Here is a 24,512-nt window from a genome sequence, read left to right as displayed (position 1 = left end):
ATATAATTGTATAAATATATTATATATACATATATTTAATTTATACATAAACATTACTATAATTTATAATAAACTTTATTTATATTATTACATTTAATAACTTTATTAGTTATCACCTTAGATTTTATAATATATTGTTTATAATTAATTATTATTTATACAAATTTTGATATAAAACATTATAACATATAAGTTATGTCATTAATTTCAAATATATATATATATATAATAAAATCATATATTATATATACATATAATTAATTTATACATAAGCATTACTATAACTTATAATAGATTTTATTTATATGATTACACTTAATAATTGTATTAGTTATCTCCTTAGATTTTATAAAATATTGTTTATAGTTAGTTATTATTTATACAAACTTTGATATAAACATTTCAACATATAATTTGTATCATTAATTATATATATAATAAAGTAATATATTAATATATATGTATTTAATTTATACATAAGCATTACTATAACTTATAATAAACGTTATTTATATTATTACACTTAATAAGTTTATTAACTATCACCTTAGATTTTATAACATATTATTTATAATTAATTACTATTTATATAAACTTTGATATAAAACATTATAACATATAAGTTATATCATTAATTTCATATATATATAAAATTATGGATGAAGTTTATAAGTTTTAATATTATAATTTACAGAAAAAAAGTGATAAAATTTTGATCCATTGGTCTAAAACCGGACCAATTAAACCAAATTTATATTTAGTTGATTTGGTCTTTTTTTATATTTCGTCAAATTTGATCGGTTTTTTAAAAATAATTGATCCATTTGATCCTTATGTATAATAGACCAAGCCACCTAATCCACCAACTTGCTTACCTCTACATAATTGCCTAACCCCAAACTGCTAATTAATGAGGCAAGTTGATTTTCCATGAAATCAGTCAGTTCCCACATTAATTTAACATGAAAGCCAGCTACGAGCAAATCCCAATTTCACCCCTTACAATGCCTCCCGCACTCCCATGGCTCCCTTCGCTTGCTAGCTCCATGTACATGATTCAACTGGGAAATGGCCCCGGAGGAGGTTGAATCCACCTTACCAAAGTGAAGGTTGCCATGAATTTACAGAACATATGTCAAATGCCAAATCAACTTGCTCGATGCATGGGTGGTTTTGTCCTTAAAAACAAACTTATCGCAGGCTTTCCAGTGTCACCAACAAGCACCAGGAAAAAACACCTCACCTCAGTTACCAGGTCCCTTGCATATTCAAGATGGTCCAACATCGAGTTGTTAAGCTTAAAAAATTAAAAGCTACTACTACTTCTCAGCAACCCAAGCAGAGAGCATTTTGGCATTTCCTTATGGAATGGGAAACAACTGCATAATATTTGATTTCTAACGACATTTATGAGCTGCACATGCAGTTGTGTTAGAGCAATTAATGATAACATCTTGACTCGTCTCGTTCATTGCTCGTTTTCACCAGCAAGAACTGCTTGAGGCTCCATATTAAAATCTCAACAAACTTGAGCTGTTTTTATAAGTCCTTTATTTGCCAGAAAAGCCCTTTACATATATAGAAATTCAAACTCTGGGAGCTGCGGCTATGATGATGAATCCTCATCTCAAAAGAAACCACTACATTAATTATAAACTTAACTTATCCTTAGGAAGGGTAGCACCTTTCGGTTCCTTTGGCCAAATTTTTGTACGTGCAATATGAATCTGATGACAGGGCTAAGATACCCAGAGTTTTTGTTCAGCTATGGAGGTTTGCAATTAAAGTAACCCCCACTTACTTAATGAATCATTGAAAGGCTTATCAAAAAAAAAAAAATTATAAACTTAACTTGTGATAGTTTATAATTCAAACCCCAAATTTGGCAGATTAAAAAAGTTAAGCCAAAAACTGAATTAAATATTACAGTTGTTTATTTGGTAACTTTTTCTTTGTGCAATTTAAATTGCTGACGAGCTTGGAACAAGTGAAAAAGAAAACTCAATGTGTGTACGGTACATGAATAACACCATGTTGATTCTTGCCTCCATATTTATTGGATATTGGTGGCCGTTTAACGAACTTAAAGTAAAAGACAAAAATCTTTTTAAGTGACGCTGCATGCTTTAAGGAAATTCGGCCAATGTTTTTACAAGAGCTTCCAAAACTTGGTAAATGAACCTACCAACCGATCATTGAAATGCAATATTGTCTGGTAACGCGCTGTGGGCCGAGACTGACATCTGGCCAGGGCCATTACAAGTTACTGCACATATATGCACACCCTTCATTCTGCAAAAAACTTTTGCTTTCGGGCTTTTTCGTTTAATGGATTTTGTACTAACTGACAATTGGTTGAACTGATTTGGTCTGAATTCAATTTAGCAGATTTGTATTGATTTCGCTTTTGCTTGTCTGAAGAGACTCTAGTAGACCAAGAAAATGGAAAAAGACACGAAGAATGGATTTCCCTGTGCCAGCACTGAACTCAAATTAACAGTAATGATCAACTGCATGCTTAGCAATGAGCTTGGGAAAGTTGGCTTTTTTGCCATTGCATGTGCTTCAGAAGGGTATTGCCGTGGAATTTTTTAATGTCTTTAAAAGGAAAGAAAAATGATATTAAGTGATGCAAGTTTAGATTAGATTTTGTCTGATTACCAAATCTTTTACAGAATAAGACATCTTCCTTTCCCTTTACGAATTATCCTGGCACATTAGGTGTACCAGCAAACCAGCCTCTACTAAAATTCATTAATCAAGCCAACACTTTTTCTTTCTTTTTTTAAATAAAATAAAAAATGAAAAAATAAAAACTAAGCTCTTTTTGTAATTTATAATACTAAATCGCATGTTCAGACTGCAATTATGCAATGGCATTTTAGTACTTTAGACTGTTCTCTTTCTTTTTTTTGGGAGCTCAGCTGTTTTGTGCTGGACATGTTTCTATAAGTACCATAGCAATTAGCGGAGATGTAACCTGTTCTGCTCACAAGCTTCCCAAAAATGGCAAAGCAAACCGATAGCTTTGTTTCCAAATTATCCATTGAAGGTATTATGACTGTAACTCCCATAAGGATAACGGATCCACGACAGACCCGACAAGTGTTGGCAGGGGAGGTTGTTGATCCAGGGGTTTTCCAGCGGTGTCTGAACGTAGTCCAATACTACAGAAAGGAAAATGAGGAAGATTCTGGCTGGCTAGTTGCTGGGTGGATTAAGGAGACACTTGGGAGAGCTTTGTTGGAGCAACCAATGATTTGCGGACGTCTCCGAAAAGGGGAGCAGAATGATGGAGACTTGGAGATCGTTTCCAATGATTGCGGCATTAGACTCATTGAGGCAAGAATTCAGATGAATCTGTCACAGTTTCTTGATTTGAAGCGACGGGAAGAGGCAGAAGCTCAGCTTGTATTCTGGAAGGATATTGATGAGGAAAGCCCGCAGTTCTCCCCATTGTTTTATGTTCAGGTAATATTGTACTGACATTAGCAGGTCATTAGCTATATTAGAAAAGCTCTTGGGATAAGAAACTTGATTTCGAGCAGAATTACGATCAGCTCTTCATGTTTTACAGGTGACCAATTTCCAGTGTGGTGGATACTCAATTGGAATCAGCTGCAGCATTCTTCTAGCAGACCTTATGTTAGGGACAGAGTTCCTCAAGACATGGGCAGATATTCACAACAACATTGTCAACAAGAATAATGAACGAAAGCTACCCCTATTCTACCTCCCTGGTCTCAAGAACACCACCACCTCCTCCCCCAACATAATCAGCTCAAGTTCAAGCAAAAACTCTGGCAAAACTATGAGCTTCAAGATTAATGCTGAAAGTGGGAGTCTTGAGAGTGACTGGTGCAGAAAAGCCGCCTTAGCCTGCCTTGAGGAGGCAGAGCACAATCTCGGAAGTGAAATGGGTGCAGAGTTTTCTTTGTTTGTGAATGAATCGTTTGAAGCCATCAAGGTGGAAAGCTGCTCAAAACATGGGACACCGAAGCCACAGCTGAACCTCAACAAGGACTTCACTTACGCAAAATGGGATGATTTTGGGGCAAATGAAGTTACTTTCCGACAAGGGAACAAACCCGCTCATGTTTCCTACTGGTTTACATCCATTTTGGGTGGGGTCGTCGTCGTAATTCCTTCGCTTCAGGAGGATGCAAACAGAGTGAATATCTTTGTCACAATTCCTAATGAGAAGTTGTGAAAAGGGATTATCCCTGGGCTTGAATTGCAAATGACTTTTATTTAAATAATTTTCAAAATAAGCAAATAATATTTACTTTATATTAGCATGCATCAAATGTAATCTTGCCATAATAACTTTTTAATTATTCCCTTATTCTTTTAAAAATCATTGCATGCAAATATTTTGAAGAATTCAGCTCATCCGATTCATTTCGTTTTAATGACAGATTTGTCCAAACAAAGTGGCTTCGCTTATGCCGATATTTTTCTCAGTTCTTTACTTGGAAGTTGGAAATGAATCTGATGAGAAAAGAACTGAGAAAAATTTACAGCTTATGCCTCTATTATATAGAATTCTGGACAAATAGTTAAATAGTCAAATGCAATTGGGATTTGGGGAAGGGAGAGAATAAGGACGATTGCCCTTGTTACTTGCTATACCCTAATATATGTGAACGTGCACTCCTTCAAAGTTTACTAAAATTAATCAAATAATTATTGTTATAATCAATTTAATTGCCTTAATATTTTTTTTAAAAAAACCCCATCGTTGAAAATTGCTCCAAAACATAAAATATTTGTAAAACTCATGCATACCCTTTCGAATGACGAGATTTAATAAAAAATAAAATTTTTTGTATAAAATGATCTCAGTTTAATTTTCTAATACCAACTTAGAAATTTCAACACATTCATATTTTTTTTTTCAAAAAACATTATTTTCTTGTTCATTCCTCTATTTATTTTTTATTATCAAGATTTGAAAACAAATTTTTTAATCTTATAAATAGCTCAAAAAAATGAAATATAATTGGGTTTGGGTTCAAACAATTTACTTGATAAAAGAGGCCTATCCCTTGCTTAAAATTAGTAAGCCTTGAGCCCAAATATAATGAAAGGACCCAATCCAGCTCGACCCATAGCAAATTTTCCCAGTTCGTCTTCGTCTACAGCTTACTTACGGTAGAAGTGCCCGCACTTTCAATTTCCATTCTACATATGGGTATTTATGTAAATCCAACCATTTCCCAACCTAAATGTACTTACGTTTATTGACGTGGCAAGGTCTGATTAAACCAAACATAACAAAGAAACATGTTTCTGTCAACAGACGATATCTACCCACAGTGTATATGTTTTAGTTGCAGAGAGACAGGAAGGAGTAACATAGGCAGAATTCTTGGCTTCTCCGAAGAGAAAAGAACATGAAAGAGATACGCATATGAAAGAGTTTTCCTTGGGATTTTGCAGGAAGGGGAATAGATACTTGTTGAAGAATGGAGAGTAGTATCAGTAACAGTAACGATAAAATAGAGGTAACGAATCAAAGAAAAGGCTTTGAAGGAATCAGAATGGAGAATCCATTTACTTTGAAAGTGGGTCAAGTATTTACTGGCTTTGGCATTGGCTGTGGTATTGGTATAGGTGTGGGTCGCCCTATAAATCTAGGTACTGCTAATTATCATACTCGCTCTTTGCGTATGCTTTATTCAATCAGTGTAAAAATCTTGTCTTTCAATTGTGAAGATGAATTGGGGTGGTTTGTTTATTCCCAAGAATGATGATATTTATTCCAATTGGCTTCCTAAGAAACCATGTATGTATCACTTCTGGTATCACTTTCTTTTCATTTGTTTTATTAAACATATAGGTTATGTTTTGTTGTGGGAAAATGTGGGTAAGTGGAATGAATAATAGCTTTCCATTTTGATGTTTACAGTATTTGAAATGACGGGTTAATTGATTTAGTTTGTTAAGGTTTGAGCTTTTTTCAGTCGTCAAGAGTGTGGTTTAGCTTAACCATTTGTTATTCTAAGTCCTGATTAAGAACAACTACTTTCAGTTTGTGTTCTATATATTTGCTGTCCCTCTGTCATACTTTTGGAGTTACTAGATCAGTACTATCCTGACTTAGCTTAATAAGCCTCAATCTCTTGAGTGGCTTTTGGTTGTCTGCTCCTTAGTGGAAATCTGATTGCTTTTCACTCAAGTTAATTGCAAGATGAAAACATTAAGAAATTATTTGAGTTCAATCAAGAGTACAGTGTAATTTCTTGATTTAATCATGTACCAGGTAATTGGTAATGACTCCCCCTTCAAGGTTTGGCTTGGATGATGTTTTTCTACATCTTTATGCAATATGATGGTGTTTTGCACAATATAATGGGAATTTGGAATATTAAACGAGATTGTAATTCAATAATAAAATCTTAAAGTTGCCTACAGTGAACCAATTCTGCCTTGTTTGGGGTGGCCATATCATCTATTAACAATCATTGACTGTGGAATGTTGATAGGGAGAGCATACTATTAAAGAGTTATTATTTTTGGACATTAAATTTGTTAAATTATAATCCTCTTGCAAACTCTTAGATGCTTTTGTTTTATCCTCTTTATCCAATGCATGCTTCTTTATATTCTTTGATCGTATGTCCTGTGAGGCTGTTCTGTAAATCAACGCCTTTAGATATCATACTAAGTCTGTAATTGCTGTTTAAAGTTATCAATATTATTACATTAAATAATTGTATCTGGAATGAGAAATGAATGGGTTAGGGCAAAACTTTTATGATTGATGAATATCTCTTATGATGAAGTACATTATATTGTTGTTAGCTGATGTGAGTTTTGCTGCTGTTTCTGATTGTTTGTACATTCTTTCAAGGATATTTTGTTAACCGGTGAAACTTAGCATATGCTATATACCAGGTGCAATACCTATGCTTGGCCAAGTTATGAGTGCAACTAGAGGTGCAACTGATGCGTTTTCTGGTGTTAGCAGACATGTCAATGGTGCTGTAAGTCAAATATACAACTTTCTGAATTTTTATGACACCTTTTGTTTTTTACTTTTGGATGTTTGATATTTCACAATCTGCTTCTTGTATTTTCTCATGTTTCAGTTAAGGAAGTTGGGAGCGAAGAACATAGAAGCAGGCATTGGATGTGGAGTTGGTCTTGGCCATGGTTTTGGTGTTGGTATGCAACATTGTTGAAAAGAAAGTATTATGATATAAATGCACTTGTATTAAGATGTGATATCTTATAAATTCCTTGTGTAGTCTGACTGTTATTGGACCTTGCAAAAAGATACCATGAGGTGACATTGTGTGTGCCTAATTTTTTCAAGACTAGAGAAATTACAGATTTTTTTCTCATGATTCCCTTATTAGTTACTTGATTTTATGCTGTGTACAAAAGTGTTATGTGATAAGCCACTGCTGATCCACATACAAGACCAGATACTTTATGGTTTGCTTGCTGACTGCTTAGTTTCAGCACTTTCTTATATGATCATAGCAAAATAGCTGATTTCTGTGGTAGGGATTCTAGCAACATGAGACATATGTCTTTTCTAACAACAAGAAAATCTGTTCATGCTTTCCTCTTCTTTTGAAATTCTAAGCATCCGCGTAAGGAGTAACCCCATCAAGCCTGCTGTGCTTATATCTTTTATACCTTAACTGACATTGATATCTTTATCCTCATGCTGCATAAAAAATAATCTTGTAAATTAATGCTCTGTCAATGATATGAACTAAAAATATCATTTTTGACAGCTAAAGTTGTTTTCATTACAGGACTTGCTGTGAAGCCAGGGGTGGTGCGTCAAATTCAATGTTGTGTTATAGTACGTTTATTTCTTATAACATCGTCTAATTTGCCTATTGTGGTTTGCTTTAATTTTGTCTAAATTTGTAATCTAAAATTTCTAGGAAGCGACGACAAAATTGATGATGAAGTTTGGAATGGCTCCCAAATTGCCCTTCAGTGAAGGTTCTTTTCCTGTATCCTTTCAAAGTAGTTTGACCACGAGAAATGAACCCTATATCCAAAGCCCACTTGGAAACATGAAGCAAATGGTTACAAAGCTACCAGATCCCACATCTCAAGGCTTGCCTGGACCTGCAAATGTGGGCAGAGATTCAGCTTATGAAAAACTTTCATCAAAATATCCAACTGAGACCTCTTATGGAAGTCGAACAGAAAAGGTTCTTAGTAGTTTTTTGCAAAATCCAGTTTTGAAGGAAGACAAAACTAGCCTAAACGAACTGGTATGCAAAGATAGCCTTGTTCTTGTGCATTTCTCTTTGCAATTCATCACTTGAGGATTTTGCTATTTCTTATCCTCATTCCTGCATTTGAATCTGACTGTGAAATGTTAGTTTTAGAAAATCTTATGGGAGGTCTATGGGGTTAAATTTGTTCAATATGAGGTTAAAAAACCAGCTCATTTTATACACTTAATGGTTGTGAGAGAAACATTATTTCCCTCCAGCAATTGAAGGAGTAGCTGGGAACAGGAAGCTATGAAAAGAACATGCTTCGACACGCAACAAATAGTTGCAATTGTTCTGATTTTGGTTATCAGTGGTAGCAGTAGGCAGCAGCAATAATGCACTTGAGTTTGGTTGTTTTGTAGGTTGGGCGCTTGCGTTCTGAAAACAACTTGCTTCAACTGGTAATGCTCCTTACTCACTAGTTTTTTCACCTGATCTGTACCCATTTTGTTTTACTGATCTTGTTGCCAAGAAGATTGTTGATCATTAAGTGGAAAACCACATAAAAATTGGAAGAGCGCAATGGTAATTAGATGTAAAATTTCATGATTGACGTTGCAATGTTTTCGACATACATTTGATTCATACAAGGTCTCATCCATTTCGCATTCCTCCTCCTTTTATTTAGGATTGTGTTAGATTGTACTGAAACTTCTATTCATTAAGGTGTTGAAACATCAGCGAATCATTGAGGAACTTATGGAGGAGAATCAGAAGCTTCATCAGATACTAATAGAAGACCTGAAAATACCACCAAGCAAGCTCCAAGCCAGTTACTCGAGTAAAATTAAATCTCCATGTTCAGAATGTTTCCATTGCCGAAGAAAACTAAGGAAAAATAGATGATGACAAGAAGTATGATATGTAGAGTAAAGACCATTCAAGTGCCATACCAAAGTTCTTATTGATAACCTTTCCAACAGGATTTTGAATTCAGCCGAGCCTTTCCAACCTGATAATGCAGAAGTGTTGTTAACTATCATCGATTATGATCCAATGGAAGAGGATATCAAAGTAAATGACCTTACACATGATTGTACCGAACAGATTGAGAGACACTGAAACTAATACGCCAATGAATCTTCCAAGGCAGGTTTTTTCCCCCCTTGATGTGCAAGTTTCTGCAGTTTTGCTAACTGATCATGAATCTATCCATTTTTGGTTTGATTTAATTTCTTGATCGTTGTTTATGATCTATACAGGCTTGTCCCTTTTGTTTTTTAAGTATTGCCAATGTGATAAACAGTTACATTCAATGCATGTGATACTGTGCAATTTTTACCTGCATATGTACGAAACTGAGTTTTCTTTGCTCAAGCTTTGCTTAGCTATTCTCCATGAGCATGAGTTTGCTTTTAATCAATCTCATCCCAAGCTCAATGAGTCAAGAAGCTAGTTTAAACTTGATCATTTCGCCTAGACGACCAACCCACCAGAGCAATGTCACAAAGTTTAAGAAAACCTCCATTACACCATTGAAACATGCTTTTCCACACAATACTACTTCCAGACTAAAGACACTGGACGACCAGTCGGTCCCAAAAAAGACTCCAAAAAGCTTCAAAGTTGAAACAGCTCATCCTTCTTTCTCTCTTTCAAAAATATGGTAGCAGTATTCCTTGTTGTCAATTTGATCGACCCCGAGCAGGCCCAGAGCAATAAATTATGGGCCCATTCTAATGCTTTGGTGGGCCAAGCTCTGACACTGCTTTTAGTCTTTGGTCAATATCAGATGATTAGAGGGCTTAGACTCTAAGCCCAACAGGTGGCCCACCCTATGCCTAATCAGAACCCCAATGTGTCCGTTTTCTTTCTTGTTTTCTAATTATTGTTTTTAACCCAACATCAAACATTCTTACTCATATTCATGACTGGACTAGGTTAATAAGCGGTAAATTTGTGTGGCTCACGTGAAAGATAAACTGGACTAGGTTGGAAGGAGAGCAAGTCTTGGTATAGGCTTTTATTCTTTGTGCTTGTCATCTCTTCATGGGAGAAAGACAAGACAGAGAAAGAAGATAGACAAGCTAAGATGTTTTTTAGTGCAGTGCTTCTTCCTAGTGTTTACCCATTATTTATACAACCTCTTTTGAAAAGGTATCCAATGTTGTTTTTTCTTTTTCTTTTTTTTTTTATGTTTTCTTAACTAAATTCCTATTATTTGTTTATATAATTTAACCTGTGCATGCCAGTCATTTTAACAGGAAAATTTTTCATTAATGCCTCTCAAAAATAAATAAATTTCTTCCATCAAACTACATAATAACATGAACTTCATGCAATATTTTGATATGAAAAAAAAATTGATCATTTATTTGTATTTTTTTATTTTTAAGAAATAGTTAGGAAGTTTCATGCAATAAAAAGAAAAAAGAGTTGACCCTTATTATATAAGCCCAAACCAATAAAGAAATAATTATGTATGCACGTAGGTAAAGATTTGAAAGAATTTAGAGACCCAAAGATTTGATCTTAAATTTTCTTTTTAAAAAAAAAAAAAAAAGAATCTGATTTTAACTTGCAACTTGATAGTTAATTTCCTTGAACTTGTTCGTGGTGGCAAGCACTAGCACCCCATGTGCACATCACTTTCATACTCGAATTGATTTGTCCTTTGAGGTTTAGGCCCACAACAGCCAATCATGCATCCATGGCAAGCTCCCTCAGGACTCTTCCTCTCTCTCTCTCTCTCTCTGTCCCCCTTGTGCTTTTGCACCAATGGAGAAAAAAGGCCCATTCTCTCCGGTTTTAGCACTCATAGGTCAGAGCATATACCAATTTCTCCCACAAACACAAAAGAGTCTCCAAAGGCAAATTCCCTACCCCTTTCCAAAAAGTTTAATTACACTTCCTCTCCCTCCACACAAGTCTAAACTTAACAGCTAGCACCTAACCTTTTCCATGACCATTCACCACCACCAATGTGCACCTCTTCATCTTTCTCCATCTACCCCTCAACCAACCCATTCTCATCTAACTTTTTAGCAAAGAGAGAAGACATTTGGGCTTTAAATGCATAGACAGGGATATGTACTTTCTTAATTTGTGTGTGTGTGTGTTTGTATATTGCTTCTTTTAGGCATTTTAAGAAGCGCATTAGAATTGTAATGGACTGAGTAAATTCATAATGGATTAGAATATAATCATTTGAACTTTGTGAATCAACACATAGTTTAGTGGTAATCAAATGTTTTTTCCATCTCATCCTCTAAGTCTAAACTGGCAAGGGCATGGTGAAAAAAGTCTCCGTATCTGACGCTTGCCTAAACAATGAAAATAACTTGATTGAATGGCCATAAAATTAACCTGCCATTTCAGTTTTTTTTCCCCTTATTTTCTCCATTTTCTTTATCAAAAATCAAGATGGATAGTCTAATATTCGATTTTTCTTTTCTTTTATGGTAAAGTCTAAGCAAAACAATATCCAGAATCACAAAGAAAAGAAAATAATTAAGACTTATTAGAGTAACGCAAAACAAGAATCACAAAGTCTCTCTTTATTAGGCTAAGTCAAAATGCTACAAAAGAGCTGTAACATTCAATGTAAATCTTCAAAAATAAAGGCACCTCGCAAATCACAAATGCAGCTCCAAGAATCAACCAGAGAGAGAGAGAATGTAACCAAAAAAAAAAGAATACACAGTGAACAGCTTGATCTACATAAAATAAACAAAAGAAAAAAGATTAAAAATTTTGGAAAAAAACTGTGTCCTAAACAAAGAGTGCAACTCCTCCGAGCAATGCTAACAAGGACATGCTGTATTCACGTGTAGAAGCAGCAAAGCTTGGCGAAGCCGTAACGGAAGGAGGCGGAGCAGTAGAGGGAGAAGGTCCTGATGCTGCTGGATTATCGGCTCCCGCTGGTCCAGGAGGAGAAGCTATGGAAGGTGCAGGTGGCGAGCTTATTGATGGGCTTGGTGCCATAGGGGTAGATGATGGGCTCGGGGCCATTGGAGTTGATGATGGGCTAGGAGCCATTGGGCTTGTTGGAGTCATGGAAGGAGGGCTGGACGTGGCCGGTGGGGGTGCGGAAGTTGGAGTCATAGCTGGGGGAGGTGTCGTGGAGGTGGGTGGTGGGGTGGATGCTGTAGGGGGAGGTGTCATGGAGGTGGGTGGTGGGGTGGATGCTGTAGGGGGAGTACCACCAGTAGGGGGTGCGGTGCTTGAACTCGGTGGCATTGTTGGTGCTGCTGATGGACTTTGAGCTACTGAACATGATATCAGAGCCAGCACCAAAGTCAGCGCGAGCATGGCACGTGAACGAGCCATGCTAACATATACGTATGTGTGCGCGTCTCGAAGCAAAAGGCAAAGAAAGGTGGAGAAGGTTAAGATAGCAGGAAGCTGAGGCCTAAGATGAATTGTGTGAGGTATGGGGAGAAGGAGAGGTACTGAGGATGATATATAGAGGCAAGGAGATTGAAAGTTCTGAAGAATCATTTCAAGGGATAAGTACACGGACAATTCATCCTACTGGCCACAAGAATCGACGCGTGTCCCAAAGGAATGTGTGTTTTTTGTGGTCGAGCACTTCCTGCTCAGGACAGGCCATGCACAGGATGAAGAGGATATTTTCTTTTTCCTGTTATTGTCACAAGATAAGTTAAATCCAACACACATTTGTTAATTTAAATTTCCTGTTTATTCTAAACTAAGGTCACAAATTGTTTATTCCATGATGTGGAAGCCATCAAGTGGCTTTACCTTTTTAGGAATTTTTATACAGAAAACAGGAGAGCTTAAAGTTAAAATTAATCAGGTGACATGGGAATGATTGCTATGATTTCATTTGAAAAGAAAAGCCTTCCTTCTAAATAGCACAAAGCTTTGATGCTTAAAGCAGTTAGTAAATACACGTCAACAACATGAAATAATGCATTTGATTCTGTACAATTGTCACTCTGCTTTACAGTCCTTAGGCCAAAAACCAAAGTATGAGACCCTGTTTCCCTTTTTTTTTTTTTTTCCTGGGTTGATATTGACAAAAAGGCAGAGAATGAGTAGTTTCTTTTTCAAGTGCTAAATATTGGTAAATTGGGGCTTAGCTTGCACTCCCACCATAGGATCCTGACAGGGACCAATGACCATAGTGGCATTCATGCTTTGCAGGTATCGTTTTGTTTGTCCCACCAACCCAAAATTTGTGACAGCTGACTTATTCACGAGAATCAAAATGACAAGAGCAGCAAGATATTGAAAAATCATCTTGAGAAAAACCCAAGACTTTGTATCAGCTAGCAAGAAATTTTGATGTTTTTGTGCTTTTCTTCTCGATCTGATTAGATTCATGCTGAATTGCAAGATGAATTGGGTTTAGTACCTTACATAAGGTTGAATGATTCTCTCGATGGGAGTCAAAAAATTTAGATTTGTGATCATCGTCCTTACATCAGCAGTAATAGTACTCATTAAGTGCTCTGCGTACAACTGCACCGATAGAAATTCTTGGAAAAGGTGCAGGTTACGCAGATTTGACATGTTTTCCATGTTGGTTGTTTGGTCGGTGACAAAATGGATTGCGAGCTGTTAGAAATCGAGCCAAGGTCGTTCTCTGAAATACAGAACATAATGGTGGCAAACAGCCTATTATGTCCAACTATGGTCAAGATGTTCATGGAAAAGAAAAAAAACCCACCCTGCTCAGGTTACAGTTTGGCAATTTGTAATCAGAAAATGCATCAAGATATGTAAGTTCGAGGGGAAAACAACATTAAAAACTAGTATTCTTTTCACCGTTTGTGCAGTTCTTAGAAAGAAGTACCTGAGGCTTTTTCTCTTTCAAATTTCAATCCTAATGTAAACCCTTTTTATTGACAAGACTTTCTTCTCCCTCGGGTTCCAAACCACACAAGCCATGAGCCCATGACATGAATAATCAAGATGTTGGCACACGAAATACCCGGTGGTCCTCCACGATGACCCGGACCCTGGTTCCATTTTTTCCACCTTGCTAAGCCTAAATTAATGCGGGACCCGAAGCCAGATGTGCTTCCATGGAGAGGACCTCCAATTTGTTGGCTCATTTCTGGTTGGCTGTATCTTAAATCAAACCTAAGAATCAAAGGCAATATACATAGTTTGAAGATGTAAGAGTAACATTATTACTTTAACAAAGAACACATAGTTTGACACTAAAGAATCAAATAGTTCTCTTACCTATGGACGTGGTGAGAGATCAAGAATTTCTTGAACAGTTCGAACAATTGAAAAGATGGCAGATGTCTGCGTGTGAGACGAAGGGACAGCATAATTCTAATGGAAATCGGTTGTGGTCTAAACCTGTTGAAAAAGAAATATGAGAATTTTTAAAAATTATATGGTTAGAAAGAAGAAAGAGCTGGTGTGACAACCAGGAAGGAGAAAGGGGTCCTCAATTCCAGCAACTACAATGGCGATTGATGGTAATGTCTGCTTTTGGGGCTGTCAAAAAGGACACATTTTTTTTATTACAAATTACAAATTCAAGTGAAAAGGAGCCAGCCATGCCTTTGGAAGCTGGTGTGCCAACGTGTTAGTCACTGTATTTCATCATAAAAATCTTTTTCCCCTTTCCTTTCAAGCAACTTGGGAACAAAAAGAAATTGGAGAAACACTCAGATATGTGATAGTTCCCTCGTTCCGTATGAACAATTTAGTACTAAGACATTTGTCTGAATTGTAAGCTTGGAGTTTGAATCTCAAAACCATAACGACATATCATTAGAACTTGTATCCTGATCCGAACAAAATGATTTGCAGCAACAAGGAACATGGGGAAAATCTTTCCTGGAACTGGAAAGAACAGAAACCATTCCACTGAGGACAGATTCAACAGATACACACAAGGGGTAGGGGTAAGTAACAGAGAGGAACCCAAGGGCCGTTAGTTGGTTTCATTGAGAGAGCAGGACATCTCCAAATACATTAATTGCAATTTCAAGCGTTAATCAACATCTCTATCAAGGCAATTATATCCTTCAGTACGTAAGGGACCCCCTGCTACAGGAGAAGCCATTTAAAGTTATTAAAGCATAAGTGAAGGCATCATCTCTACAGACTTGACTTTGAGTTCCTTTCTAATGCTAAAAATTGACAAAGAAAACACGAGCATATATGCGTTACAACAGAAATTCCCTTGAAACTAAGAACTAACCATTGAATTCGAACCGGAATCCAACAATAATGCTAAAGTAGGCTTAGCAGAAACCTAACAGCATCAAGGCCGCCAAGTTAGATAGCTTTGGATTAAAACAGCTAACTTAAAAACGATCTCCAGCTTCCGAAACAGTCATTAGCACTAGTCAACCTGGTTTCTAAGTTTACTTCTTATTCGACTTAGAGAGGGGGGCAGTGGAAGAGCCTAGTTTCTTGGAGAACATTTTTCTGACATGAGAGGCTGATGAACCAAATGAACATTCACATGTTGTTCATAAATATAAATATTTGAGACAAAAATTCAACAGGTGGCCGGTGGGTGATAGCAAAATTAATGCTGCCAAGTCCGATAGGTTTGAATTGTCAGAGGTTAACGAGAAGAATGAGATCCACCCACCTTAATAGTCATTGGCACAACTTGGCCCGGCTGCTCCACTTACTTTTATTAGATCAGTTAAAAGAGGGAGCTAGGACATTGTTCCTAGGAGAATAAACTGAAACAAGAGACAATAAATCAAACTAATGTTACATATTGCTATCAGTGTAAATATATTACAAAAATCAGACTAGCTGGAGATAAGCTGCAGCGTTGCCGTCAAAATTTAGCAAAATACATATGCTTCATGTCTGTCAACTCAGACAATTATTTTTAGCACTTCTATCTATCTCTAAAATGTGTTCTAAACTCCCTTAATTATTATACCTCCTTGACACCGTACCTGGTTATCACCTTTGATTGCTTAAAAGAGGTTGGGATCCTGTAGCTGCAAGGAAAAGGTAGAGATCAGACAAGTCCAAAATGATACCATGTTGGAAGACTTTTCACACATGCAAAGGATAGGAATGTGACTTGATTGAAGCAAACATGGGACCTCTAGCATGAAAAGTAAGACTTTGAAACAATTAAAGGTAAACTTTTCCAACATATTATCTTTCAAAATCGAAATTCCACATATAACACACAAGAATTATCTATCGGAAAGCTTGGAGCCTCACAAATAACACATTGAAAAAGTTTAAGTTTCTTTATCATCTACCTGGTAGTCTTGGAAGTCACAAAATATATTTTAATTCCTACGGCTTCCGTTACTATGACTGTTCCAATTTAGTGGACAGCATTTCACCCTCAAATACTATTAAAAAGCAGGTCGCTACATTTAATTTCAAAGAAATTTTTAATACTACTCAGTATGCATCACGCATGCATGCATCTGTGCAACAAAACTTCTACCACATTACCTTCAAAAGCTTGCCGTCCATGGGATAATGGAATTGGTTTCTGAGTTTTCTCAGTAATTTCTGCTATGACCAAACGTGATAAAAGAAGTGCTGCAATAAGAGCACCAACCATTAGCATTACAAAAACTGCATCCCATCCCTTTGTTGAGAGAAACCCAGTGAGTAGAGGGCCAAGTGCAGCGCCAACTGATCCAGTGCCATCAATTATGGCAGTCACTGTTGCCAATGCCCGAGAATCCCCTCTGAGAGAACTGTGTGTACCAAGGTCTGCAGAAACTGCAGTTGTGATAAGTGCATATGGCCCATTAACAAACAAGCCAACAATCATCATAAGCAAAATGTTTATAGTACGAGAAACATTTCCATATGTGCGGTATAAGAGCATGGAAGGAATTGCAGCAGACATGAAGCTGGCTGCTGTAGTAGCCCGGGCATTAAGTTTATCAGACATGTATCCAGCAAGGATCCCCCCAACAATACCCCCTACATCAAACAAGGTAGAGAGATTTCCAGCAGACTTCACAGACACATACTCCCCACCAATTTCTGCATAACAAAGAATGCAAAAGTCTCAGACTCTTAAAGGTAGCAAATTCACACAGGTCTAGAAAAACAGGAAATAAATCTGTTTGAATAGACAGTTGACTACTTAAGAACCAACTTTGGTCAAAATTTATGCATATCCAGGTACTGAATCCACAGAAAAAAAAAATGAGCAATATCTTTACTGCTATCACAAAGCAGCTGGATTACAAGCTGAATGTTAAGCACAATGTTATGCATCTTTAGTAGAATCCCAAGCTCCAGCAACAAATAGGCATCAGGAAAATAAAATAGAATAGATAAGTGAAATATATATATATATAACGCACTGAGAGACCTAATTGTTAGCTGACAGGACTTCAACTACCTTCATAAGCACAATTTTATATACAATTGATGCATTTTGTATCTTTTATTTATTTTTCTGAAAAAAGAAATCACAACGAAAACAAACAATTTTAATATAAGTAAAAAAGAAAGAACAGAAAACCAACTTACAATTCACAGGAGTTATACTTAAGGATGAATTATAAGTAAACTAGCCCCCTAGAATGCTTTTGTCCCACAAAAGTCAAAAGATAAACTAAAATTGTCGAACTTGGCATCAATTTATGCTACATCAAAGGGTAGAATAACAAACAAATTAGATCCTACATATAGCTATTTATCAATTTGACCTCTGTAGATTGACTGGATTAAATTTTGGGTGTTCAATTAGACAAACTTTGACACCAAATCAATCCTATGTGCTGAGGTCTCAAAGAAGGAAACTTTATTCGAGCTCATCATGATTCTAGCTTGATTTTCATTCCATTTTAAACCTAGCATAAATTCAATCATTTCAAAAGTTGCAATCTCTTTTGATCTAGTCACTCAAAGTCTACAATAAAGCACATTCATCAACCAAGATCAGAAGATATTTAAAAAAAATAGATACCTATTAATCTCCGGGTTGCAATTTCCATCTCGTCAATCAAACAATACCCAAAGCTTGGAAACAAGAAAAATACCTGTCTGACTCAGATAAAATGGTAACCAGTATAAAAATGTGTAGGCCACGAGCTTTGAGAAGAGGAGGCACAGTGCAAAAGGAATCACCCCTGGTATCAAACAAGCTTCAGAAAGTCCAACACCTTTCCTGCTCCCTGACCCCTGTTTGAGACTAGAACTTTTTTCTATATCGACTGCATTGCCCTTTTGAATCTGAGCCACCTCATTATGAGGCACGGAACCTAGTTTCGGAGTTGAAGCATTTGCACCAGCGAAACCGATATCCTCTGGATAAGCAGGTAGGAACAAATAAACTAGTACCCCTGCTGAAGCAATTAATGCTCCTGGGACAATAAAAGACCATCCCCAGCCATAGTCCAAAACAGCAGCAGCAAGAAGAGATCCACTAATATTCCCAACTGAAGTATGCGCATTCCAAACACCCATAATCAAACCCCTCTTCCTTTTCCCAAACCAATTTCCGATCACAGCCACAACTGAAGGCCACCCAGTAGCTTGAAACAACCCAGCAACCATTTGCATCACAAGGTAAAACCCAAAGATATGAATATTCCAAAAGTATCCCATCCCAAACAGCGCCACAAAAATGCCACTCCCAATCATCCCAGTTGTCAAGAACAACCTAAGATCCAAAGTATCACCTAAATGCCCTGCAACATACATTCCGAAAGAGTAACAAGCCAGAAAAGCAACATCAATTTCACCCAATTTTGATGTACCATCAGTTCCATTAAAAGGATACCAACCCTTGTGTTTCACCCTGTTTCTATCAGAACTCACAAATTCTTCCTTGATGAAGACATTTCCAACAGGCCAAGGCTTCCCCTCAGAAACTTTAATGGGGTCAGGATACAAAACACTCTTAACTATGCTACTAGGTTTCCTAGATGCATGATAACTAGCATATGCTATGAAGGTAATCAACAAAACCATGTATCTATATGATTTTAGGCTCCAATCCTTCCCTCTAATACTTCTAATAAGCAAAATCCCAGGCGGGGTTTTCCTCGTTGTATCTGAATTCCTTGACATCTTTAACAATCCCACAAATTTAACCACCCAAAACCGATAGAAAAAGGTAGCCTTTTGTTACCAATCTTTCATAATCATCATAATCATAAAAACCCCATCCTCAAACATCCTTAAAAAGCGAAACGTCTTACAAAATGCAACTAACTTGATGGACATAAAAAAACGATACCTTTACCTCACAAGAACAAACCCTTTTATGATCTAAATAGGATAGCTAACCTTGATCCAGACTAAAAAAACTTTTTCACTGGTTCTTGCAGAGAGAGAAGGAGAAAAAAAGTTGGTGTTTTTAGGGGAGAAGAGAGACTGATGTGAGGGAGAGCGAGGTTGGCGGGAGAGCGACAAAGGGGACGAGTTTGTATCAAAACTGGATGCACGTGCTACTTGTCTGGAGCTTCAACCGAAAACATATGTATCCAAGTGCCACGTAGGCGATCGAGATAGTGACGGGATTACCGCGGTTCAATCAAGAGAGAGGCTTGTGAAAGGCTACCTGATAGCCACGTTGCTAAACACGAAGAAACACAGCAGTATTGACCGATAAGCAGCTTATTCCCAGAATCACAAAAAAAAAAGAACGAGGTATACCTGGATCAGATTTCGTCATTTTGGGTTTATTTCTACACTACTCTATCATAATAACTTTAGAGTTTGGACCAACCCAAAAATATGTAAACTTTTTCAATGTTTTAAAAGAAAATTTAGATTGATTTTTCATATAAACTTGATGATTAAAAACAGGTGAAAAGAGTTAACTCAAAGTACTTATAATCTTATTTCATCAATAAAGGAAACAAAAATCTGAAAAGAAAAACAACCAAGTTTTATGGAATATTAAAAATATATAAGCATTTCATATATATATAAACCGTTGGAAAAAAGCCGGTGTAAAAAATAATACGACCCGACCCGTTACAGAACCCTATCTCAAAGTGTTTACCCCAGCAATTCTCGAAAACAGATAAGACACAGTCTCGGAACTGAGACTCCGTAGTAACACCATGGCCTCCCAAGTTCTTCCTCAGGTAACCCCATCTCTTTTGCTTTTTGCTTACATTTCTTTAATTTACATTTTCAAGAAAGAATTTACATTTAATTGTTTGATTAGGCACTGCATATGATCCCGATAAACCAAGTACAGTCCTTTAATCCAGTAAAGAATTTTGGGTTCTCTGCATTTCTGTCTCGTGGTCCTTCTCCGTTGACGACTTCCAAGGTTTCAGTTTCTGGGTTTCATTTGAAAATCCCGGTTGGCTCAAGTTCTAGTTGTTTTGCCCGAAGGGAATTTGTTGTGAGAGCAGAGTCTAATCCTGAAGGTGTAGGTGAAGTTGAAGCTGAAGCAAGTGAAAATGATGTTGAAGAAGCAGAAACGAAAGCAGAAGCTGAAGAGGAAGTTGAAGCAGGAGAGGACGGAGAAGATAAGGTTGAAAAGAAACCCAAGGAGGGAAGAAAACCCCTGGTTAAACTTGGCGATATAATGGGGGTAATTTGTATTCTAAAGTTTTGTTGATAGTTTTATTTATTGATTTTCTTATATTGGAATTGAGAAGAAGAATAAAACCTTTGAGTTGCAATTTTCCCTTTCCTTTTCAGTTGGTTTAGGAGTTCAGGAAGTTGAATTGTTTACAAAGAGAGAACCTTTTTCCAAAATTTGAGGAGTTGGGTTGAGCTTTTCGATAAAAAGGCTGAACTTTGCTCAGCTGTTTGAAAATTTTTTTTGAAGATGTGTGACTGATAAATGCTCTAGTTAATTTGATGACACAAGTGCTGTTTTCTGAGTAGATATTGAATAAAAGGGCAATTGAAGAATCGGAGAAGCAAAGGCCAGTTCCAGATCTTAGGACTGGTGATATTGTTGAGATTAAATTGGTAATTCGTGTTTCTCATTCTTCCTACTGCATCTCTTTTGTGTAATTTAGTTGCTTTTCTTATATTTGCTTCTTGCGGTTGATGTCCAGGAAGTTCCTGAAAATAGACGCAGGCTGTCTGTATACAAAGGTATAGTCATGTCAAAACAGAATGCTGGTATCCACACTACCATCCGAATTCGGAGAATTATTGCTGGCATTGGAGTTGAGATTGTATTCCCTGTGTAAGTATTTCTTTTATCTCTTATGATAACCATTTCCTTCATCTGGGTTGAGCATAGTGGTGGTTAAATTATTCTGCCTAATTAACTAACTAATGTGTCATTTGAATCTGAGAAAGAGAAATTGGAGAAGCTAGATTTGTGCATAATCTTCATGAATTTATGAAACTCAAGAAAATAAATAAAAACATAGAATAATTTGCAAAATTGAAACCTTAATGTAATGTGTGCTTATCGATTCCTATCTCAGTCTTAGATTTCTTTTTGATATTAAGATGATTGGCCTTCTATGTCATATGTGAAACTTACCTTTTGTTATTTATCCAAACAAAAAAAGGAAACTTGCTTTTTCTTGCTATACATACCATGTCTATCACTATGATGATTTTACCTTATTGTTTTTATCAAGCAAGTCCTCAAGTTACTTTTCTAAAAAGTGAGATTATCATGAGTGCATGACTGACAATTAACCGTGAGGCGACAGAGTTTGACAATACAGTTAAATTTTTTTCCAACTTACTTGGCTAAAGTCTTAGTTGATTTGTATTATATATAACTAACCACCTATGTGCTAGTTAGTTTAAGGATCTTCTTCATATGTGTAACTCCTATTGTTTTGTCCCCTTTTTGTTAAAGAATTTCTCTGAACTGTTAATTATTTGCGTTTTACATTTTTGTCCATGGTCCATGAAGTCATGCAGTTATACAAATTCATCAGGCTTCTTGTGATTTCTGTTTCTATGTGTTCATCACTGGGAAACAACAGAAGTTGAATTTTCTTGAATATATCTTTTGCTCAAACGTGAGCATGATATTGTATGAAAATTAACCAGTAGAAGACCACAGGAAGAAAGTTTGAATTATCACATTTATGTTGCACTGTTTGCGTGTTATTCCAAGCCAATTTGCGAATACAGAAAAACAATATCTGTTCCACCAGTTTTCAACATGATATTGAAATCTGTAATAAGTTGGAACCTGAATTTAGAATAGTTTATTCCCTAGCTTAATGTTTCATGTAATTCAGATGAATTAGTCTCCTGAATTTGGATGATGATTATGCCGGACGTACTAAAGACTCCTTTCTGAAATTTGTTAAACATGATTCCCGATTTATGTTTTCTGTATTGTTATTGCAGTTACTCACCCAACATTAAGGAAATCAAAGTAGTCAAGCATAGGAAGGTCAGGAGGGCGAGGCTGTATTATCTAAGAGAAAAGCTCCCCAGGCTGTCAACTTTCAAATGAAAGACACTGATGCCTTTCCTCTGGTTTTCTTTCCCCCCAAATTCCAAGCTGTTTTTTAATTGCTTAGATATTGTAAGAGCTGTAATTCTATGAATCTACCCTTTGTCCATTTTGGTGTAAAATTTATTGTAAACATTGCTTTGATTCTGGGAAACTACTAAATTCAATTTTCAAGTTATTTACTAATCATTTCAGTATGTTAATCCCAATCTTCTAGCCTTGAGATATGCTTCTTTCTTTGTTAATCAAAGGAAACAGAAAATCTCAGTTTTCAAAGTTCCTGGAGCCTTTCTTCAAAGCAATATTTAAATCTACTTTAATTGCAACAATGCAAGCTTCCCAATCCCAATCTCAAGCTAAGATGCTGGGGTTCGGAAGATTTTCAAAATAAAGTGAAAGAAAAGTAAGATTAATTAAGTAATTTGATATGTGAATCGATTAAATCGCATGATTAGTCGAATAAGATTCAATGAAAATTGATTAATGTGAAACAGGGGTTCACACGTTTAATCCGTTAATATTTCATGTTAATTGACTAAAGTTAAAATTTAAATCTAAAAATTTGTTTTTGGGATGAGCTAATCGACTAATTTCATAAGATAATTGACTCACTGAATAAGAATATAAATTTTAAGTCCTAATTTTTCTTTTAAAGTGTCGATGCCTTTTCAATGGGTAATTCAAAATATTGGTTAAATAAGAGCTTACTCAAAAAAAAAAAATTGTCTCTCTAGACTCATTAAAAAGAAAAATCTATAAATAACTAAATTAAATAACTTTTCAAAATAAAACAAAAATTAGAAAATAATTCTCGTCACTCTCGAGAAAATAACAAATCTCTTATACATTATTTCACTATAAATTTTTTTTATTAGACTGATAATTCTACTGCTCATTGAAAACTATTTAATAATTTGATTTCATTTTAGTATAAGATGCAGTTTAATAAAACTTCATTTTATCTTCAAACTATTCGATTAAATTGGCCACGCCACCATAAATAGTGAGAAGAAAATAAGTCTTAAACGAGAGCTAGGCAGGTGAAGTTATTTTCCATTTAATTTTGTGACTTTTCATACACTCGCATTTAACAAACGTCTTCTATTAAAGCCTAAAGGCATCTACCTTTCTTTCAAGAAAATTGAATATGTTCTTTTCAGGTTTCATATTAATGGGGAAATACAGATTTCTTGTTAGGATTAAACTTGGATATTAAACTGACAGCAATATTGACTTTATTCAAGCCTACCCAAATTGAAGGTTGGTTTTTTTTTTTTTTTATTAGTCCAAGCTTTACCCCTCCTCATATATTTTGATGTGGTACGAAAATTAATTTTTCCACGGCTACAAATAAAGTAATGGGATGCTGTTATCATGCACCCCATGTTCCATTTTTTATACATCATCATGATTGACGGATAATTAATTGTTTAATGCACGGCAAGTTTCTTGGAGAAACCGGTTTTCTGTCTAACCAACCACCGTTCTCCCATTTCCCCTTTATTTTTTCCTCTCACCGACCTAACATTATCCTCATCCATGGTCATGACCTAATGATGCTTCGTCTTTTAAAAATGTTTTGTCGACAGGGATGCATGTTTGTTGGTTTGTAAAGTGGAAATTGTAAAATCAAAATAATTTTGAATATAAATGTTTTTTTTAATGCACGAGTTTATTAAAATTATGTGTTTTAAAATTGATATAATATTTTTTAAAAAATTAAATTATTTAGAAAAATATACATAAATTATTAAATTTTTATTATATTTAATCAAATTTTAATATTTATATTTTGAGTCAAGTAAATTTTTATAACTAATACTTAACTAATTATTGTTGTCAAATTACTACTATCTTATATGGTGTAGATATTATATGATGATATAATTATATAATATTTTTACTATTTACGTTAGTATCATGTCAACGTAATATAATTAATCAATTCTTAATTATAAGAGTTC

General features: G+C 35.7%; 5 protein-coding genes and 1 long non-coding RNA gene across 10 annotated transcripts; 3 read left to right on the top strand and 3 right to left on the bottom strand.

The window, feature by feature from the left end:
- LOC18606187 lies at nt 2,938–4,307 on the top strand. Its single transcript, XM_007039654.2, has 2 exons — nt 2,938–3,471; nt 3,578–4,307. The coding sequence occupies exons 1-2, from the start codon at nt 3,007–3,009 to the stop codon at nt 4,208–4,210; spliced, it is 1,098 nt and encodes a 365-aa protein (XP_007039716.2). The 5' UTR covers nt 2,938–3,006; the 3' UTR covers nt 4,211–4,307.
- On the top strand, nt 5,342–9,554 carry LOC18606186. Of its 5 annotated transcripts, XM_018116684.1 has the most exons (8): nt 5,546–5,640; nt 5,719–5,788; nt 6,901–6,989; nt 7,095–7,170; nt 7,773–7,822; nt 7,908–8,246; nt 8,615–8,653; nt 8,919–9,333. In XM_018116684.1, the coding sequence occupies exons 2-8, from the start codon at nt 5,719–5,721 to the stop codon at nt 9,096–9,098; spliced, it is 843 nt and encodes a 280-aa protein (XP_017972173.1). In that variant the 5' UTR covers nt 5,546–5,640; the 3' UTR covers nt 9,099–9,333. The 5 variants fall into 5 exon arrangements, with proteins under 5 accessions (XP_007039713.2, XP_017972173.1, XP_007039714.2 ...); XM_007039651.2 differs by lacking the exon at nt 5,719–5,788 and having other exon boundaries at nt 5,342–5,640; nt 8,919–9,554; XM_007039652.2 differs by lacking the exon at nt 5,719–5,788 and having other exon boundaries at nt 5,547–5,640; nt 6,857–6,989.
- Nucleotides 11,719–12,650, bottom strand: LOC18606185 (lysine-rich arabinogalactan protein 19). Its single transcript, XM_007039650.2, has one exon. It carries the CDS (start codon nt 12,519–12,521, stop codon nt 11,964–11,966), a length of 558 nt encoding a protein of 185 aa, XP_007039712.2. The 5' UTR covers nt 12,522–12,650; the 3' UTR covers nt 11,719–11,963.
- On the bottom strand, nt 13,810–14,642 carry LOC18606184. Its single transcript, XR_001926954.1, has 2 exons — nt 14,409–14,642; nt 13,810–14,303 (listed from the first exon to the last, which is right to left on the bottom strand). It is a non-coding gene; the product is annotated as an uncharacterized LOC18606184 (long non-coding RNA).
- On the bottom strand, nt 15,632–19,574 carry LOC18606183 (putative glycerol-3-phosphate transporter 4). The gene is made up of 3 exons (XM_018116697.1): nt 18,179–19,574; nt 16,626–17,171; nt 15,632–16,150 (listed from the first exon to the last, which is right to left on the bottom strand). The coding sequence occupies exons 1-3, from the start codon at nt 19,209–19,211 to the stop codon at nt 16,113–16,115; spliced, it is 1,617 nt and encodes a 538-aa protein (XP_017972186.1). The 5' UTR covers nt 19,212–19,574; the 3' UTR covers nt 15,632–16,112.
- Nucleotides 20,009–22,751, top strand: LOC18606182 (50S ribosomal protein L19-1, chloroplastic). Its single transcript, XM_007039646.2, has 5 exons — nt 20,009–20,236; nt 20,320–20,694; nt 20,994–21,080; nt 21,170–21,303; nt 22,440–22,751. The coding sequence occupies exons 1-5, from the start codon at nt 20,213–20,215 to the stop codon at nt 22,546–22,548; spliced, it is 729 nt and encodes a 242-aa protein (XP_007039708.2). The 5' UTR covers nt 20,009–20,212; the 3' UTR covers nt 22,549–22,751.

The sequence above is a fragment of the Theobroma cacao genome, chromosome 3 (genome assembly GCF_000208745.1).
Source record: "Theobroma cacao cultivar B97-61/B2 chromosome 3, Criollo_cocoa_genome_V2, whole genome shotgun sequence".
In the NCBI taxonomy this organism is placed as follows: Eukaryota; Viridiplantae; Streptophyta; class Magnoliopsida; order Malvales; family Malvaceae; genus Theobroma; species Theobroma cacao.
This window is presented reverse-complemented; position numbering and strand designations above follow the sequence as displayed.